Source organism: Aythya marila, assembly GCF_965140915.1.
Source record: "Aythya marila genome assembly, chromosome: 4".
Classification (NCBI taxonomy): domain Eukaryota; kingdom Metazoa; phylum Chordata; class Aves; order Anseriformes; family Anatidae; genus Aythya; species Aythya marila.
The window spans coordinates 29,906,223-29,923,199 of NC_139045.1; the positions used below are offsets into that span (position 1 = coordinate 29,906,223).

General features: G+C 36.9%; 1 protein-coding gene across 2 annotated transcripts; it reads right to left on the reverse strand.

The window, feature by feature from the left end:
- Positions 1–95: 95 nt before the first annotated feature.
- TMEM144 (transmembrane protein 144) lies at positions 96–15,006 on the reverse strand. 2 transcript variants are annotated; one of them, XM_082759528.1, is made up of 13 exons: positions 14,991–15,001; positions 13,835–14,014; positions 12,641–12,817; positions 11,307–11,429; positions 10,797–10,896; positions 10,176–10,256; positions 8,620–8,701; positions 7,376–7,449; positions 6,383–6,501; positions 4,939–5,058; positions 4,371–4,468; positions 2,314–2,367; positions 96–1,206 (listed from the first exon to the last, which is right to left on the reverse strand). In XM_082759528.1, the coding sequence occupies exons 3-13, from the start codon at positions 12,777–12,779 to the stop codon at positions 1,123–1,125; spliced, it is 1,074 nt and encodes a 357-aa protein (XP_082615654.1). In that variant the 5' UTR covers positions 12,780–12,817; positions 13,835–14,014; positions 14,991–15,001; the 3' UTR covers positions 96–1,122. The 2 variants fall into 2 exon arrangements, with proteins under 2 accessions (XP_082615654.1, XP_082615655.1); XM_082759529.1 differs by lacking the exon at positions 13,835–14,014 and having other exon boundaries at positions 14,991–15,006.
- Between the last annotated feature and the right edge of the window lie 1,971 nt (positions 15,007–16,977).

The following is a 16,977-nucleotide window of genomic DNA, read 5'->3' on the forward strand; positions in this document are numbered from 1 at the left end:
CAGTGGTCATTGAATAGCAGATATAACATTGCTCACATTGAATTTCCTTTGGACATTAGAGCTTTTCTAGCTGGAAGGATACTTAGAACTGGGTAGTTTGCCTAAAAACATGGTAAAACCACTTTACTATTTTTAAATAAACAAGTTTGATAACAACTGTCAGAAGTGATTTAGATATAGATGGCATTGCTTAGGGTAGAAAAAAGTCTTAGTAATTTTAGCATGATACTTCAACATATGTAATTTTTAAGCTTTGATTGTAATACATGGAAAAGAAAAGTAAGTAATAAGTATTCAGAAAATGCCCCAAATAATCTGGAAACAAACTGTGAACTACATGCTTAGCTCACATTGCAATATCACTGGTTTCAGAAAATGTGTTTATTTGCAAAATTCAATACAACTCAATTAAAAAACAAACAAAAACAACAACAACAACAAAATCCCCAACTATTTGTATTATGGTCACGATTTCAACATAATGTTCTTGCACCTGCAGCAAACACTAGTAATTTATGTTACTTTTTTTTTTTTTTTATATTTTTTCCCCTGTATTTCCTTTAAAATTTTGATGTGATTGGAAGATAAAGCTTTTATGTAAACTGGTGGCTTTAAAGATCAATGCCTCTAAATTAAAAACAAAACAAAACAAAACAAACAAACAAATAAAAAACAAACAAACAACAAGAAAACCTGTTTCACATCAAAGAATATTTCAAGACATGTTATAATCAAGTCAGCAAGACAGAATTTTGGAATAAAATGAATTAGCTATACAGAGTACTAACAGACTAAAAATCAATATCACTTTAACACATTATCATAGAAAGGAACTGGAACTTACAGTGATGCGAGCTTCATACCTAAACCAGAAAAATCAGTAAATATAAAATCATTGAGCTTTATTTAAAAGAACACTTTTGATATCATCGCTCTTCCAAAAGATGCAGAAACAAACATTTCCAGATTTTCTTTCATACTATGTGGGAATGATTTTTACCTGCCCAAAGAAAGTTAGGGTAAATGTTGGACATACATTTTGGAAATAACCTATTGTATATTTGGAAATAACCACCATCAATGTCCTAGACAGTAGCACCATCTGCTGGTAAGAAGATCCTTTCAAACTTTAGAAAAAGCTGTGGAGAGTGATCCGGCCAAAATGATGCAAAATGCTACTGAGAGTAACATGTAGTTTTTCAGTCCCTGGACAGCCAAGTGGAGAGAAAAAGAAAAATATTATGTCATAATAGGTACCACTTCACAAAAAAAAAAGTAAAATAAAGTTTCATTTAATTTATGACAAAAATGAATGCACCTATTATATGAAATGTTAGCATTTTACTTCATACAATGTATTTTATAGCGTTTTATTTCATACAACATTTGAAAGATTTGTTGTTCAAAGCGATTCAATACAAGCAATCTATGATGCCTTGCACTTAGTGAAACATTCATAAAATTAATTCATCAATTCTTTTTAAGTCTTTTTAAGGGACTTCTGTCTGTTTTCAGATGATATTTAAATAGTAAGCATCTATGCTGAGACTATTCTAAAATGTGTGAAAAAGTTGAAAGACTTAGTGAGTCATAAAGATTTGGATAATAAACATGACAGTCTTCTAGTGTGGTGCAACATTTGTCTGCAGTGAGGGAGAGGGGACTTCTAGTTCCTGCTCCAAGGATGCCTAACGCATTTTACAGTCACCAGAAATATCAGATATAATCTGTAATGGCAAATTAGACATGAATGGATCTTGGCCAGACTAGTTACAGGAACCTGAGACCTACGCTCCTATGCTTCAAATTCCGCTTGAAAAATAATTTCAGCCATGTTAAGATCTAGTAAATTACCCCGTTCTGTGTTATCGCTGCTATATCAGTTTAACAATCTCTACATTGTACTGTAATCAGTACTGTCCTCAGCCTAATTTTTTGGTCCTCTGGAGAATCTGACCCTAAATTCCTTAACTACTGGTCTACGTGATTACTGCGACAACTGCTCATTCCCCTGCCCTCATTGAAAGCTAGCTCAAATAAATACTGTTTTCAGGCTATGCTTGGCATCCTGACCCTGCTGCAGTCTTCATTTACTCCCACTGCTGCTAATAGTCATGGAATTCAAATCGGCATTCCTGTAAAAATTGTTCAAAGTTTACCTTGGAAAACGTGGCATTGCATGACATGATTTTCAGCTTCATAATGTAGTATTTGTAAGGAAATCTAACGGATACAGCTATATACCAAATCATGCTGTTCTAAGAACTAGAGACAAGGAGAAGAGAGACAAGGTAAGAGACCTAGTAAGATTACCTTGATTTCTTTAAATACGAGGACTCCCCATGCTGCAGCAACAAGGCCAGGACCCTAAAGAATAAGATTCACTTGTACATTACAAATGTGAAGTGTGCCACCTTCCTATTATTGTTTTTAGGGCGGTTGTATTTCATCTGGATCACAAATTTAGGCCTCTCCATTCTGTACAGTACTCATGGCAAAAGCATAAACATACTGAAGTCTCTACAAAGACACAATAAATTCTTCAAGAAGGGCTAACGAGATTTTTTTAATTTATTTTTTTATGAGAGGGCATAATTTCTTCCTAAATTAAGCTGTGGAGTCTGCACTGGCTGTTATATGTTCTTTTAGTAGGCTCTAAATAATATGCCTCACCTTAGTTCAAACTCTACAGACTTTCATTTGTTACCCTGTTTCAGAGGTCTATTCAGGTTTCTTGGCAGCCACCAAGGATATTGCTAATGTTTCCTCTATTACCACGACTAACCACTTTTGAAAAGTTTGATTTTATTGCTCAGTATGGTATCAAGAAACTGGAACATGAATGTATTTCCTGTATTTTAGCCATCTGGACAAAACACAAAGCCAGACAGATAAGACAGGCCAGGAAAACTGCTGTTTCTCTGTGATGGTGTCTTACACATTTCCTAGCTAATAGAAAACAAGAGGTTCACAGTGATAATTTCCAGGCACCCCCAGTAATACAGTTTTTCTCCTGTGGGAGCAATGATCTGAATTCTCATGACCGATGAGAAAATATTATCTGAATATGAAGCGAAAACTCTGTGAATGCTTCCCATTACAGCTGCTCTCAGAAACACTTGACAGATGTCTGGACAGTGATCTTACTCCCACCATCTTCAGTACACCCGATGGGACATAAATTTAGGCCAGCAGGAAACAGAGTATTACGTTGAATGTGTTTGTGCATGCCATTGCCTAAATTGCTAAATATTATTTAAATAAAAACTAAGGTGTTACTTCGCTTTCTAGATAACCTACATTGCTAGAGGAATGCATTTATTAAATGAAGCAAATTGTTAAAGGGATGTTGTTTGAAGTTCTCTCTAGGGTGAAGTAAAGCAACAGTTCTAAAACTGCAGCACAGATAAGCAGTTTCTCATCATTGCTGTCCTTACAATTTTTCATTTAGTTATTTTACACCCCTCCCCTTTAGGTATACTGATAAACAAAGTTACTAAAGCTTCTTTCTATTAATCCTTCAGTTCCTAATTAGAATGATCCCAAGTATTTTTTTTTTCATTGCATACTGCAGAGTTTATTCTGATTCACTGCATCTTGAGGCAAAGCTTAATCCCTATTAATGTTGTTTCATTAGTTTGCTTCCAAAATACAGCTGTTCAGCAGAACTTTGTTTTTGATACTCATGAACTCTAATTTGCCAGAAGTTATCTAGCTTTGCAGCACCATCTAGCAGACTGGCAAGAGAATAAAGGCAAAATTTATTTTTACATAGTGATGGAATTCATGCAGCTTCTGAACATTAACAGTGTTTTAAAGGTACAGTATTATAAGCAGGAATAACACAGGCAAAATTGGCCAACCTATTTTCCTTGTGTTTTTGTAAGAAAATTATTTTCAGCCATACAGAATGTTTGGTGTATTTGAAAAGTGTGACAATAAAAAATATCTAACTTAATTAAGAAAAATGACTGATAAAATATAAAAATCACAAATGAAAAAGTCCAGAACTACAGATACTTGCTGGGATGAAAGCAAGTAACTTTTCTTCTTTTTATCACCTCAGTTCAGTATTTAATATTGACAATAGTTCTGGCTAAAGAGTACTGGTTTTTATATAACCTGAAGACCGACACCTTCAGCTCCTATTTTTTATGCTTGGCACTGGCCAAGATGGTGCTTGTCACATTATCTTAACTTCCGCCCAAAAAACAAATGCTAGTGCAGACAAGTAAAAGAACACGCAATGTATACATTTGGAAAAAAAATTATCTGGACACGTCAAAATTTCAACTTAATTTTCACTACTAGGGAGGGGGGGAGGGAAATCTGCATTTCTAGTCACAGATTTTATTTTTTTATATACTTACTGCGGTAATTATTGGAAAGCTGACCACAGCACTGAGATAGTTATTGGCAATGAACCAGCAGCAATTGGCTATTGCCCAAAGCACACCAGAAACAAACCCTAGAAAAATAAATCCAAATCAAAAGCACGTACAGCAAAGTATAGACAGCAATCTGTGAAATATTTTTATTAATAGCATAATACAGAAATTTAATAGTTTATTATTTAATAACTTTAACAAGCTGGCTCTGAGAATCTAAACCAAGTCTCAAGGGATAAAATCAGCTACTCCAACTGAAGTAGGAAATTATAATTAAAGATTGCAATTTCCTGGGCAACATACTCTACTTTCTGACAGAGTGAGTTTTTGAAAATGCATTGTTTGCAATGTCACATTTCAGATTAGAACAAAAATATATCATTGCTTCCTGATCTTACTTAACCTAGTAGGACTGATCTTTCTGAACAGACAAAAATCGAAATGACGAGACTTCAGAGGCTAACTACAGTTCCATTATATAGCTTGAACTAATCACTGTAAAAGAATCAGAAGAAGTAACCAAAATGAATTCCTAATTTAACAAACATACCTGGCAGTATGGCTTGGGGATAAACTATAGGCTTATTTTTCCTGACAGCACAGTAGATCAAAAAGTAGATGGTACTTGTAAGAAATATTCCACTGAAGTGTGCAAAAACATAATCTAAATCTGAAGGAGAAATTGCAAAACTGTATTAGTCTAAAACACCAGTTCATAATTTTAGTTAAATTTATTTCAGTGACAGCATTCACAAAAACAAAAACAGGTAAGATGCCACAATTTAAATTCAATTGTGGCTATGAGCCTAGCTAACAGTCTGGCTCTGGATGGATTTTGTCAATCATACATATCATATTAAATATGAATTAAATGCTACATTGACCCTAGCATTTATCAGAAGCTTTTATGCATTTCTATGAGTTGTTATTTTTGTAATTCTATTAGTCAGGCTACTGAATTCATTTATTAAAAGCATAAGAAAATACTTGTGTGAGGCTACAAAACTGCGGGGAGGGGTATTACATAATTACATCCTCTCGTAACTATCTACATTTACATTCACTGTAAAGCCTTGCTTCTTTTCGTTATGCTGTACTTTTAAAGGCAAGACAACTGCACATACAAAGCAAGATAAACATAGCAGTTTTGTCCTTTCCTTATCTTGAAGAATGCATCACAATTTTGACCAATATACTTATTAACAATTACAAATCCCTTACGGATTTGATAAGCACTAAATAGAGCATCTTAAACATGATAGAGAAGAACCATGTAGCAAGGTGATCTCTGTCTCCTTGGACCTGTAATTCCTCATCAGGAAAGACAGATACAGTAATGATAACAGCTGTTTTGTCTTGCTTGGAAGTGTGTAAATTGCTATATCCAAGAGAAAATGTATCCATTACAATAAGCATTGGTTAATGGCAACACTGTGCTGTCTGAGTGGAATGTGGGCCTTAAGCTGCCACTGGTATTACTTGATAGATTATGTCCTAAATCTTAAGGAAAATGTTTCTTGAGAAATGTTTTGAAAATAGCTATTACAACTATATTAAAAGGCTTCAAATACAAAACTGACATGATTACTTGAAATTTTGTATATCTCTTCTGCTCATCAATTATATTCAACCTTCTACTTTTCCTTTACTAAATTAGCAATCAATAAGCTTTTGCCCTTCATATTCCTGACATATGAACTTGGTATTTTGAGAGTTAGCTACATTTCAGAAGGTGTTAAGTAAGATAAATATGGCATCTTCTTGGCTGTTTACTGCTATTGTTTTAATGGTTTAATTCACCTTTTGGAAAAAGGGAGAGCTAGTATTATAATAACAACTCAGTAACATGTAACATAGTACTGAACTAGTACAGAACTAGTAAGTTGCCACTGTGTATTTCCAGCAGTATGAAGAATTTCACTCCGTGCCTTTATGAAAGCAGAAAACCACAACATATTAATGAAGTAAAGTAAAAGTGACCTATTAGCCTTTACCAAATTGACTTGCTCCTGCGTATATAGTTTCATTTCTTCTTCCATGGTCCTTGATGTAAAGTACTGGTACAAAACTGGAACCATACAGTATTCCAGCCACTACAGCTAGGCTACATCCTCTTTGAAAAGAACAAAAAAAGAGAAAAAATCCTACTGTAAATTAGGGAAGTAGACACTACACAAGACATACAGTATTGCAGTTAAAACCTGAAAATTTACAAAAATTGGTAGCAATGCTATAAAAATAACGTATTTTAGCACTTTTTTTTTAGTGTAAAAAATTTTCATAACAGTAATTCAGTTTTCCTGCACTTTGTGTCCAAGTACTACAGACAACTCCTGTCCCAATAATCTGCAATCTACATTCATGACAAGAGACATCAAGTAACCAATACTGCCTAAAAGAGAAGCTGGGGGAAAACTAACAAAAATAAAGTTAAAACACTCCCACTCTCAGCTCCACTGTTTCAGTCTGTACTTTCTTTATAATGATTTCCAGGATCATTATTTTCCTCCTTGCTCCCATTCTCCACCTCCAGATGATTGTGTCCTTGCTGTCTCCAGTCCCCAAACTGCCTCCTTGCTAGCTGCTGCTTCCACCCTGGACCACTTCTCCTGTCTCCTAACCATGCTGCAATGCCTTTTCCATGTGTACTCATGTGTAAGCCACACCTGGAAGCATGGCCTCTTTCTATGGTGGGGTGCTACAAAACAGCTCCGTACTTAATTCCTATTGCTCTTTACTTTGCAAATGTTGTTTACTTTGCAAATATGTTGGTATAGCAGAGTGAACAGTGAGAAGAAAATTATCCAAGTAGTTGAGCAGCTAATCAGATATGCAAAGATATGCACAGTACGCTAATATTTTAAAAACGTATTTATTAGCACATGTCTATGCTAGGAAAACTAGAAGACAAATTCTGTTCTTACTCTGTTATATTACTTTCTCTGGCTACTTGACCTGCATCAGTAGAAGAACTGCTAATGACTTACATGAGTCGTTTTTTTGCTGGAGAAAGTCTGCTCACCCATGACTCATCAGAGATCTCTTCAGAAGCATTAACAGACTGCAGAAAAATAAGAGTTTTCACTCAATCTTTTTTTTTTTTTTAAATAAAAAACAACATCTCAAATGTATTAATACAGCGGTTTTGCTCTAAGCAAACGATAATGGAAGGAGAAACGAGATTTGACAGGGATGCTCTGAATAAAAAGGAAAAATAAGTTTGGAAATAAAACAAGCAGTAATAATTGGATCTATCTACCTCAAAGTTTCTAAGTGTTTGGCTGTGTATTTGGGGTTTAGTACATAATACAGCACTCATTAGCTTTTTTTTTTTTAATCTACATGCAGGTCTGCCTTTCAAAACTTGCCCTTCCTTAAATATGATGAATGATTTAATGTATTGGTTTTATTTATGATACAGTTTTGCCTTTTGTTGATAGCTCTGGTGTTACTGTCAGAATACTAGGACTATTTGCCAACTGAGAAAATAATACCCTTGTCTGCAGTGTAAAGAGACTACAACATTCCTTTCTTCTAGTCCTGCAGATTATCTTCTGATATGTGCTCTGGTAGATCAGGACCTCTAGAGATCACGATCACCAAGCACAGCTAGAAAACTCTCAGGAGCTCCGTTTAGGTAGCAATTGAGTTTTGATGCATCACTGACCTACCAGAGTAAGGGTAGGAAAAGGAAATTGTATTGGGAGCCTGCTCTTCTCCAGTTATTGTTGCAAATTTTGGCTGTCACTTCTTTGGGAGCCCAGTCTGGCACCTGTCTTTGGCCTCCCACCAGTGCCACTGCCAATGCTGAGAACCAGGGACTCCTGACAGTCTTTTGGCTCTGTAACAAGGCAAAAATCTGGTGGATAAGACTTGTACACTCTGTTGCATTTCCTCTAAGCATTCTCCTACTAATAGCTAAAACCTATTCTAATAAATTCTTCTAAAACTACTACTTCTTTTCAGAAAGGAAAATGCACATTGTCTTTAATACAGCCTCTGCCATAAGGGCTTACGAGCCATATACAAGGCTGACAATAAACGAAGAAAGCCTTTTCTGTTGTTCACATTTAATTAAATATACAAGATCCACAAATTAAATACAATCAATGCATATTTATGTAGTTTACCATATATCCTATGAAAACCAGTTAACATTAAGCAATTTTTGTTTGTTTTAACATGTATATGTATTCTCACAGCTGCAGAACAGCAACTGCAGAGTACTCACCATTTCTCTCAGTAATGGCGTTCTTTCTAATGAAGCTGAAGAACTCTGGACTTCAGTTTTTATAAAAAGAAATATGACAGCACTCAGAAGAAAAGAATACATCAATGAATACCATAAGTCAGCTCACGAGGACATAACATTTAGTGTCCAGAGATTTACTTCAATATATTTTTATAATGCAGTTGTTCTGAACAGTCTTAACAAATGACTTCAGCAAAAGTAAACAAACAGATTAGTCCTGTTATCACTTTATAATTCTCTCTTCTATATAATAGGATTGAAATGCTTCTTTTTTTATGGTGTGTTGTTCCAGCCACGTGCTAACAACAGCTGTGTTAGTTAACTGTGTCCTTTGTACTGAACCACATTAGCTGAACATCTGCATGAAAATTCTATATGGAACAACTTAAAGCTGCACAGAATTGGGTTTGTGCTCAAGGAAAACTGATAGTATTGAGTTTTCTGTTGTATCCAAGTGGGATAACGCTGCTCCCACAGGGCCTCATGCATTTGTAGGAGAAGGGGTATTGATTGCTCCAGTGCACTGAGTTAATAAAATGAAGAAAGCTTTTCCACCCTGCTCCTGGAAATCAGGTAAGTATGTGTAATCAGAACTGACAGATTCAGTTTTTTATTTTTAAGCAAGGTATTTTAATGATTTATTAATTCTTTCTATAGCCATAAGCAAAATGCCTCCATCTGAAGAGTGATTCAACTCCTGCTAAAGGAATAAGGGTAGATACAAAAAGGTGCCAGCTTCCTCCGGAGGGACTAGGCAAATATGTACAGGTGCCGCATAGGAGGCTAAAATAAAAAAAACATGCTTCTGATCTCTACCGAGCAACCCGTGCAGCTTGCCAGGAAAACATGTTTGGTCAGGATCGTTTTCCTTGTTGATCGCTTTTTGTGGTGTCTCAGAAATAGGAGGAAGCAGCTGATGAGCTACATAAATTCATCAGGCAGGAATAACAGCACTCCCACTGTTTTGTGAGTACCTCTCACAAAAGTAGAAGTCCTTCTGAAGATCATGAGGTTACTACTTGTGAATTGGTGATGGTGGTCATGTAGACAGGGAGACAAGAAATAAGGCATAGTTTCTGGCTTTTTATGAACCCTAAAGGATCTGGGGAATATTCTGTTAAGAGGAAGGGTTTGTAGTGACAACCGAGTTAAGTCAGAATGGAAATTTCACAGATGTTTTCTCACCAAGGTTTTTCTAGTTAGTTTCAGCACCCTCTCAAACTTTGGTTGAAGTGAACCAGTTGAACGATCTGGCTAGGGAGAGGATTAGTGCATCACAGCTTTGCCTTGAACGTGCCTACCGGCATAAAAACAGACTTCTGCGTTTATGAATAATCATTTATCTACTGTACTGGAAAATGTGCATGCTTCCATTCTGAAATGTAGCACTGACAAGTTAGGTATAGACAACTCATGAATTTTGGGGTAAATCAATTTGCAAAAAAAAATACTATAATACTTTTACACTTTGGTTAAATTGTTCCTCTGATTATTACATATAAATTATGTTAGATAAATTAATTATAAGTTTTTACCTTAATAATGAAAGCCCGGCTCCAATATAATTTAAGACTGGTCTTGATACCTCTTCTGGGTCAATTCCAAACCAACCAAATCTGGAATATTTAACTAGTTACACTTAGCTGCACTGACTGCATACAAAATACTTAAATCAAAACACAGTCTTTAAAATCTTTACTCACAGAAATATTTCTGCTTAAGTTTATATTAGCAACATATTATTTTATATCATGGATTGGTGCATCAGTTGTCTTACAAAAACCTACATTTATTATAAAAACAAAAAAGTCTTTAATTTAATTGAGATTGATTTTTTTTTTGAATCTGGGTGTTTAAAAATCAAGGTTAATTTAAATTATTTTATCAGCCCATGCTGTAGAAGAAAAAATACTAGTACTAGTTTGACATAAATAAATACATTATTTATTTACTCAAATATGTTAATGAACATGACCGGGCATTTTTGTTCCTATTGAGGCAGAGGAAACATGAAAAGATAAAATAATTAACCTGAGTATTTTCCAATGAGAAGGAAAAAAATACCTTTTATGTATGATTAATCCTTTTTATTGGTTAATATTTGTTATTAGCAAAGAAATGGAAAGATTACTAATGTATGCCTTAAGCATACTCACCTTGAACTTGCCCAGCCTGTCAGCAAATTAAAAGAAGCCCATATCAAAAGACCAAGAGCTAAGCCAATGGTTTTAACAATAGGGACAACTGTGACATTGCCTGAAATAAAAAAAAAAAAAATAAAATAAAAAAATCAGTCAAAAGCCAGACTGTGGTCCTGCCTTTTTAGCTTTAGATTCTGAGACTGTTCAGAACGGAAAAAAATTTAGGCAACTACAAGTTGGTAAGCAATAGAGTTTTTTAAAGATAAATTAAATATGGACTTTTCCTCAACACCATTTTAAAAGTTATTTTGGTGTGAATTTGCTGCTTATAAATAAAAATACGTTAAGTAGGGCCATCCAGCATAGAGAACATTATTATTCACAATAATATTTGCTGTATGGGTAAAGCTTTTTTAATACCAAGACTGGAAAAGCCAAATAACTACCTTATATATGGAAAAGTTTTTATGACTGTTTTTGCAATGAGTTAGGATTACTTTGTGTTTCAAGAATTAGAATCCTTACCTGTAGCCCACACAAAACCCCCAACCATAGCCAGAGGCCAAAAACGAGGGCAATTCTGGATTAAATTGACCACCAAAGAAACTATCCATATGGAAGCACAGAGAATCCATTGGAAGAACATGCCTTTGAAAAAATCAAATGCACACAAGAGAGAATTAGTAGAACGTTGCAAGTGTGAGTCTCTTATCTCTTTAATATAGTATCTTTAAGCTTAAATGGTAGCAAAACAGTGAAACTTGGCCACCTGTGAACTTCAGGGAATCATGTTACAATATATTCAAAGGATGCATTTTAGGGTTGGCTGTTAAAATTTGGTCAACCTATTTCCTGCTATGCACTTTTTGTACAAAAGACACTTTGCTGGGCAAAGTTTACACAGGCCCTGATTCTCAAATGCCTGAAAATTCTGGCAAATAGGATATTAAGTTACTGCAAGTTTTTTGCACTACCCCAGTAGCAGCTGGCATAAATGACTGAACAAGACAAAACTCCTTCAAAGCTCCGAGCTCAGGCTCTTCCACCAACCCATTTGAGAACGACAAAGTTTGGACAGATCTCTCCTATCTTCATAGATTCTCTAAGGGTCAACCAAGCAGATCATTGAACTTTATGCCAGCTGACCTCACACTTTCTCTTTAAAGCAGACGTGTCTTGTTAGGACTGTATTTGGCACAAAGAAGAGAGAGAGGCTCTGCAGTCTGTAATGCAGATACTATTACGATAACATAATGGCAGATTTATTCCTCAAGGGATCTGGTAATTGACTATGCTTCAAATAGACATGCAAATACAACATGAATCTAGAATGACGAAGTGATAAAATTCCAAGTAGGAAACAGACGTGATGTTTCCTCTTACTGGGTTAACTAGATAAAAATATCAACATTTCCATTTTTGATTGTTTTCATATTATCCTAGGTCCATGTTTGAAGAGCAGTAATCTACAAAGTCCAAGAACTTTTACTTTTTTTATATGTATAAATAACCGTGGATGTGTTAGAGAATCCCTATGACAGTAAAAGAAAGGACATTTTGCTTTCTATTGTGAAATGCTCATGAAATCATCATTATTGTTGAAGTATACAGTAAAAGTAGATTTGTCATATTGAGAACCAATACATTATTTCTTTATACCCTAACAGGGACAGAGGAAATTGAAACATGCTCCATGGATGAAATCTGTGATGATATTATAAACCTATTTATAGAAACAATTACATGTGCTAGTAAAATATGATTCCAACTAGCAAAACAAAACAAAACAAAAACCCCAAGCACCACCAAAATAGAAACACCAACAAAAAACAAATAAGTAAAAATATAAACAAGTTTACCATCACCAGTGTCATATTTTTTAACAGGCACAAAGTTTGTCCCAAAGAGAAGGACAGCTACTGCAGAAGAAGTAAATCCAATAGCAAGATCTGTTCCATTGCTGATGTTGAAGTTATTGTATACTTTTCCGATGATCATTTTTTGCAGGGTTGTTTTGCTGCAAGTCTTGACAGATTCTGAAATCAGAGAGCAGAATTAATCATGTAGAGTATTAAGTAATACCAATCTAATTCAGAAACCTGCAAATTAAAAGACCTTACTTTTCAGCCTCAGAAGCTGGAAAGCCCTGTTTTGCCTGAGACCCACAAACACAGTGCAGTGCAAATAATAATGCTGGGATTTCTTCAAAGATGAACTTTACAGGCTGAGAAATACTGTGATACCACAACAGTGATGAAGATAGATAAAGGCTTACATTAGCTATCTGCATTCCATCAAACTTGATTCACTGAGTGAATAAATCAAATTCTTTTTGTGGACAAGTAAGGTACTTGTCCAAGTAAGCCACAAGGTAGCTTTTGCACAAGAAAAACCCTCACACACTGTCAAAGACAGTAATAAAACAGATTACACTACAGCTCTTTGAATACCTGTCTTGGTTCTTAAGCTCTTAAGTGAGTTTTTATGCAGATCAAATATTAATATCCTTTCAAATTTAAAGTGGTTTATTAGCCTGTTTTTATTAATGCACAGATAAACTTTACTTTAAAAATATTTCAGTTTTCTATCTACTAAGAAAATCTGAATGCTGGAGGGCAAAAGAACTTTCTGTGTGCTTTTTATCTCTAAAATCTCCATATTGTGCACATTTAAGATTAGCACAGTTGGAAAACTAGAATTATGACACCAAAAATGGAAAAGAAACTCAATTTTCAGTTAACTGAGGGACTGTATGCTTTTTCAGGCTGATGAAAACTCTGCAACTCTCCAAGGTTTTGGGCACTTGGTCTCCAAATTTGGCTAAATACCAGGGCCAACTTTCAACTCAATTTGAATGACTTCAAGAGAAAGCTCAGCTGGACGAGGCCTGGAACAACCTGATGCACTTCACTGATAGCACTGCTTTAAGCGGGGAGTTGAACTAGATGACTTCCAGAGGTCCCTTCCAAACTGAAATTATTCTATGGTTATATGATCCAATGCAAATAATGAACTGGTTCACAGCATTAAATCAACTACACTTTTTCACATACTTGGGCACTAACTCTGTCTTGTTCTGGGATTTTCAGAGGGTTCACTAAAAGCCGCCTTTTGTTTTCACTGTAGAGTTGCCAGATGAACTAACAGCATACGTGCCACCAATGGCTTACAGCTAACAAATGCCAAACCAGAGGCACTTATTGAAGTCGCCAGGATGTCAGAAGTATCTGAAACTTCAAGCAGAGACAAGTGGAATTGTTGTTACTGATGGGGGTTCTTCAGTAAGTAGCCCTTCCTGGCATTTCAGGGTTTCTGAGCTGCACAGTTAATAAAACATTGCTGGTATGCATTGGCCTTATCCCACTAACTTCAAAGGTTTATCTCACTAGATGTTTGTTCTGCATTTTCACTGTTTCCTCAAAAAAGCTCCACCATGTTCTGTTTCAAAGAGAGACGACAAATTATGGTGTAATTGTGTTCACTTAACACAACAGCAACATGCTGCTGCAGTCTTTACGGACAGCTATGAAACCAAGAAACCTGCCCTTGAGAGCTTTCATCTCAAGGCAGATCCACACTGCTGTCAAGATCTGAAATTGCTCATTCAGCTAGTATTTTTAGAGGCTGCATGTCACACTGCCTATTTGCATGCTTCTCCTATACTCTATCTGCTGCTAAGGGTGGGTATTTTCATCCTCATTTTAGGTGACTCCAGTCAGTTCCGTGGTGGTGCAGTGATGTCCTCTGGTGCCACTGAGCCCACCGAGTAGCCGCTAGAGAAATATTTCTCCTTTTCCTGGAGATAAATGCTTTAGAAAAACGTTCCTCAGGCAGTATTTTCACTAAGCATGGAAATAGCATGGAAAGAAGGGCAGCTCAGCTCCTACCCACCCAGATTTGGATTCCCTTGTTTACACCAGCATGCCCCAAGAGGAGTGCATGCACCCTGCGGGCAGCCCCCCGGCCCTCCCTCAGGCCAGGCGCTGGACAGCTCAGCAAAACAACCTCCAAAACCCCTGCGAGCGAGGCGCCTTCCCCCGCCGCCATTTCCCCGCCTCACTTCCGCGGCCATGCCCGGCCATGCCCGCCCTCCCCTCCCGCTGGGAGCCGGAGCCGGGGTGGCCCGCTGCCCGCAGCCGGGGACTCGAGGCTCCCCCCCGAGCTCCCGATGCCGGCTGTGCCCCCTTGGCCCCCAGCCCTCCATGATACCTCACGGGCCGCTGCCGCCCAGCCCTCCACGGCCACCACCCCTCGCCTCGGCCCGCCCCGGCCCGCCCCATGGGGCGCTCCCCCGGCCGGCCGCCAGCAGCCGCCATGGCGCCGGCGATCCCAGCGAGGCGAGGGGAGCTCCCCCGGCCGGCCAGGGGAAAGGAGAGGCGCTGCCCTCGGGCTGGCCTGAAATCCCTAAAAGCCGGACTTTGGCTTGGAAAGGATGGGCGGCTAATTGTGGGCAGCCAGGTTGGGCAGGCAGCACGCGGAGTGCGTTTGTTCCTAAGTACAGAAATCACCTCCCATGTCCTCCTGGAAGCCCCCAGGTTGTTCAAAAATCAAACCCATGCGATAAATCTTCTGCACCAAGGTCAAGAAGAGGCTTTTGCCCATTTCCCTGTAAGGATTTGACCCAGACCAATTAAAGCGCAGACTATTAGTCAGCATGTTTAGTCATGAAGCAAACATTTCTCTCTGTCCTGCTGGACTGCAGTTTGCAGATGCCAGCTCAGATCGACCTCCTTAAAAACACAGCACGAGTCTTCTAAAGCAGTGCCCTCTATTTTGAAAATCAAATCTGCATTATCCATAATAATGATGTACAATTATTATTTTTTTTTTCCTCAGCAGCATAAATTCTCACTCCTATAGGCTCTGCAAAGCCAGGCCTGCACAATGTATCAGCCACTTTAGCATAAAACGCCTGTCCGCGTGACACTGAGAGATGAACAGCAGCACGTCTCTAATGCAGTTTAGCTGTGGTGCATCCAAGAGGAATGCCATCACATACTAAGTTGCAAACATAGCCCAGAAAATAAGAAATGCTTTTTATTCTAAAGACAACATATTACATCATTTTATTAGGAACAAAGAAAATGTTAAGAAAAAATGTTAATCTTTATAACCGTTAATTACCTGCACATAAAAAGCAAGTGCACATCCACTAGCCTGGAACTGCATACACCCTTTCAAGTGCTCAAGGAGAAAGAGTGTTGAGTTTTGACCTCAAAATATTTTGGTGTTGAACAAAATATATTTACCAGAAATCCTGCCTCTGGTTTCATTTGGAAGAACAGATCTCAAAAGAATAATCAGTAATCAGTTCTAATTACTGTCTGTGACTGGTTTGAACTGATGTCACCTGTTCCTCGCTGTTTCTATTCCGTGCTATTTCTTCAAAGCATTCTGGTTTTGGAATATTTTCTCATCAACATAATAGTTGAAAGAGCACTGATGGTACAAATTAAACTAATACTAACTATGCAGAGACTCCAGTTCATTGATTTGTACTGGTTGGCTTCATTGAAATCAGAGATTATCGGAGATGAACACTGTTTGGGGAAGGAAGTCCATGAATGCAAAGTATTTACTGAAGTCGAAAATGGCAAATTTCAGAGCCTTCTCTGAATATAGAAAGTGTCCGCTTATAGATTGTCTTTCATTGCAAAATGCTCTACAAAGCAGCATAGGGAATATTTTATTCTTTGCCAACTCTTTTGTTATTTCTCTATTCACAGCAACTTTTGCAGTCATAACTACAGTGGAAGGAACCAAACTGAGATATCTTAGAAAGCTAAAAAATTAATCATATTTAAAATCCATATCACTTAAAACTGAAATGACCAAATGGTGCGAGAAGGAAGGATAAATTGAAAAAAATAAAGATGTAATCTGGCCTTTCGGAGGGAAACACACTAGCTACTTAGAAGCTTTTTGTGTTAATATTAATATTGCATTGCTTTGTTGTTACAAATGTTTTCCTCGGTAGTTTGTGCTTATTTTTATTTATTTTATTTTATTTTATTTTTTCAGATATGATATTCACTGCTGTGAAAGGCTTTATTTAGTGTAGATTAAAGAAGTAAGACAGAAAACCTAGGAAAGATGTCATATAAAAAGAGATGAATAATACATCTGATAAGAAGGAAGAGATTTTACTGCTAGAGTTAGGAAGGATGAGAAAGGTGAAAGGCTATAGGATATTGCG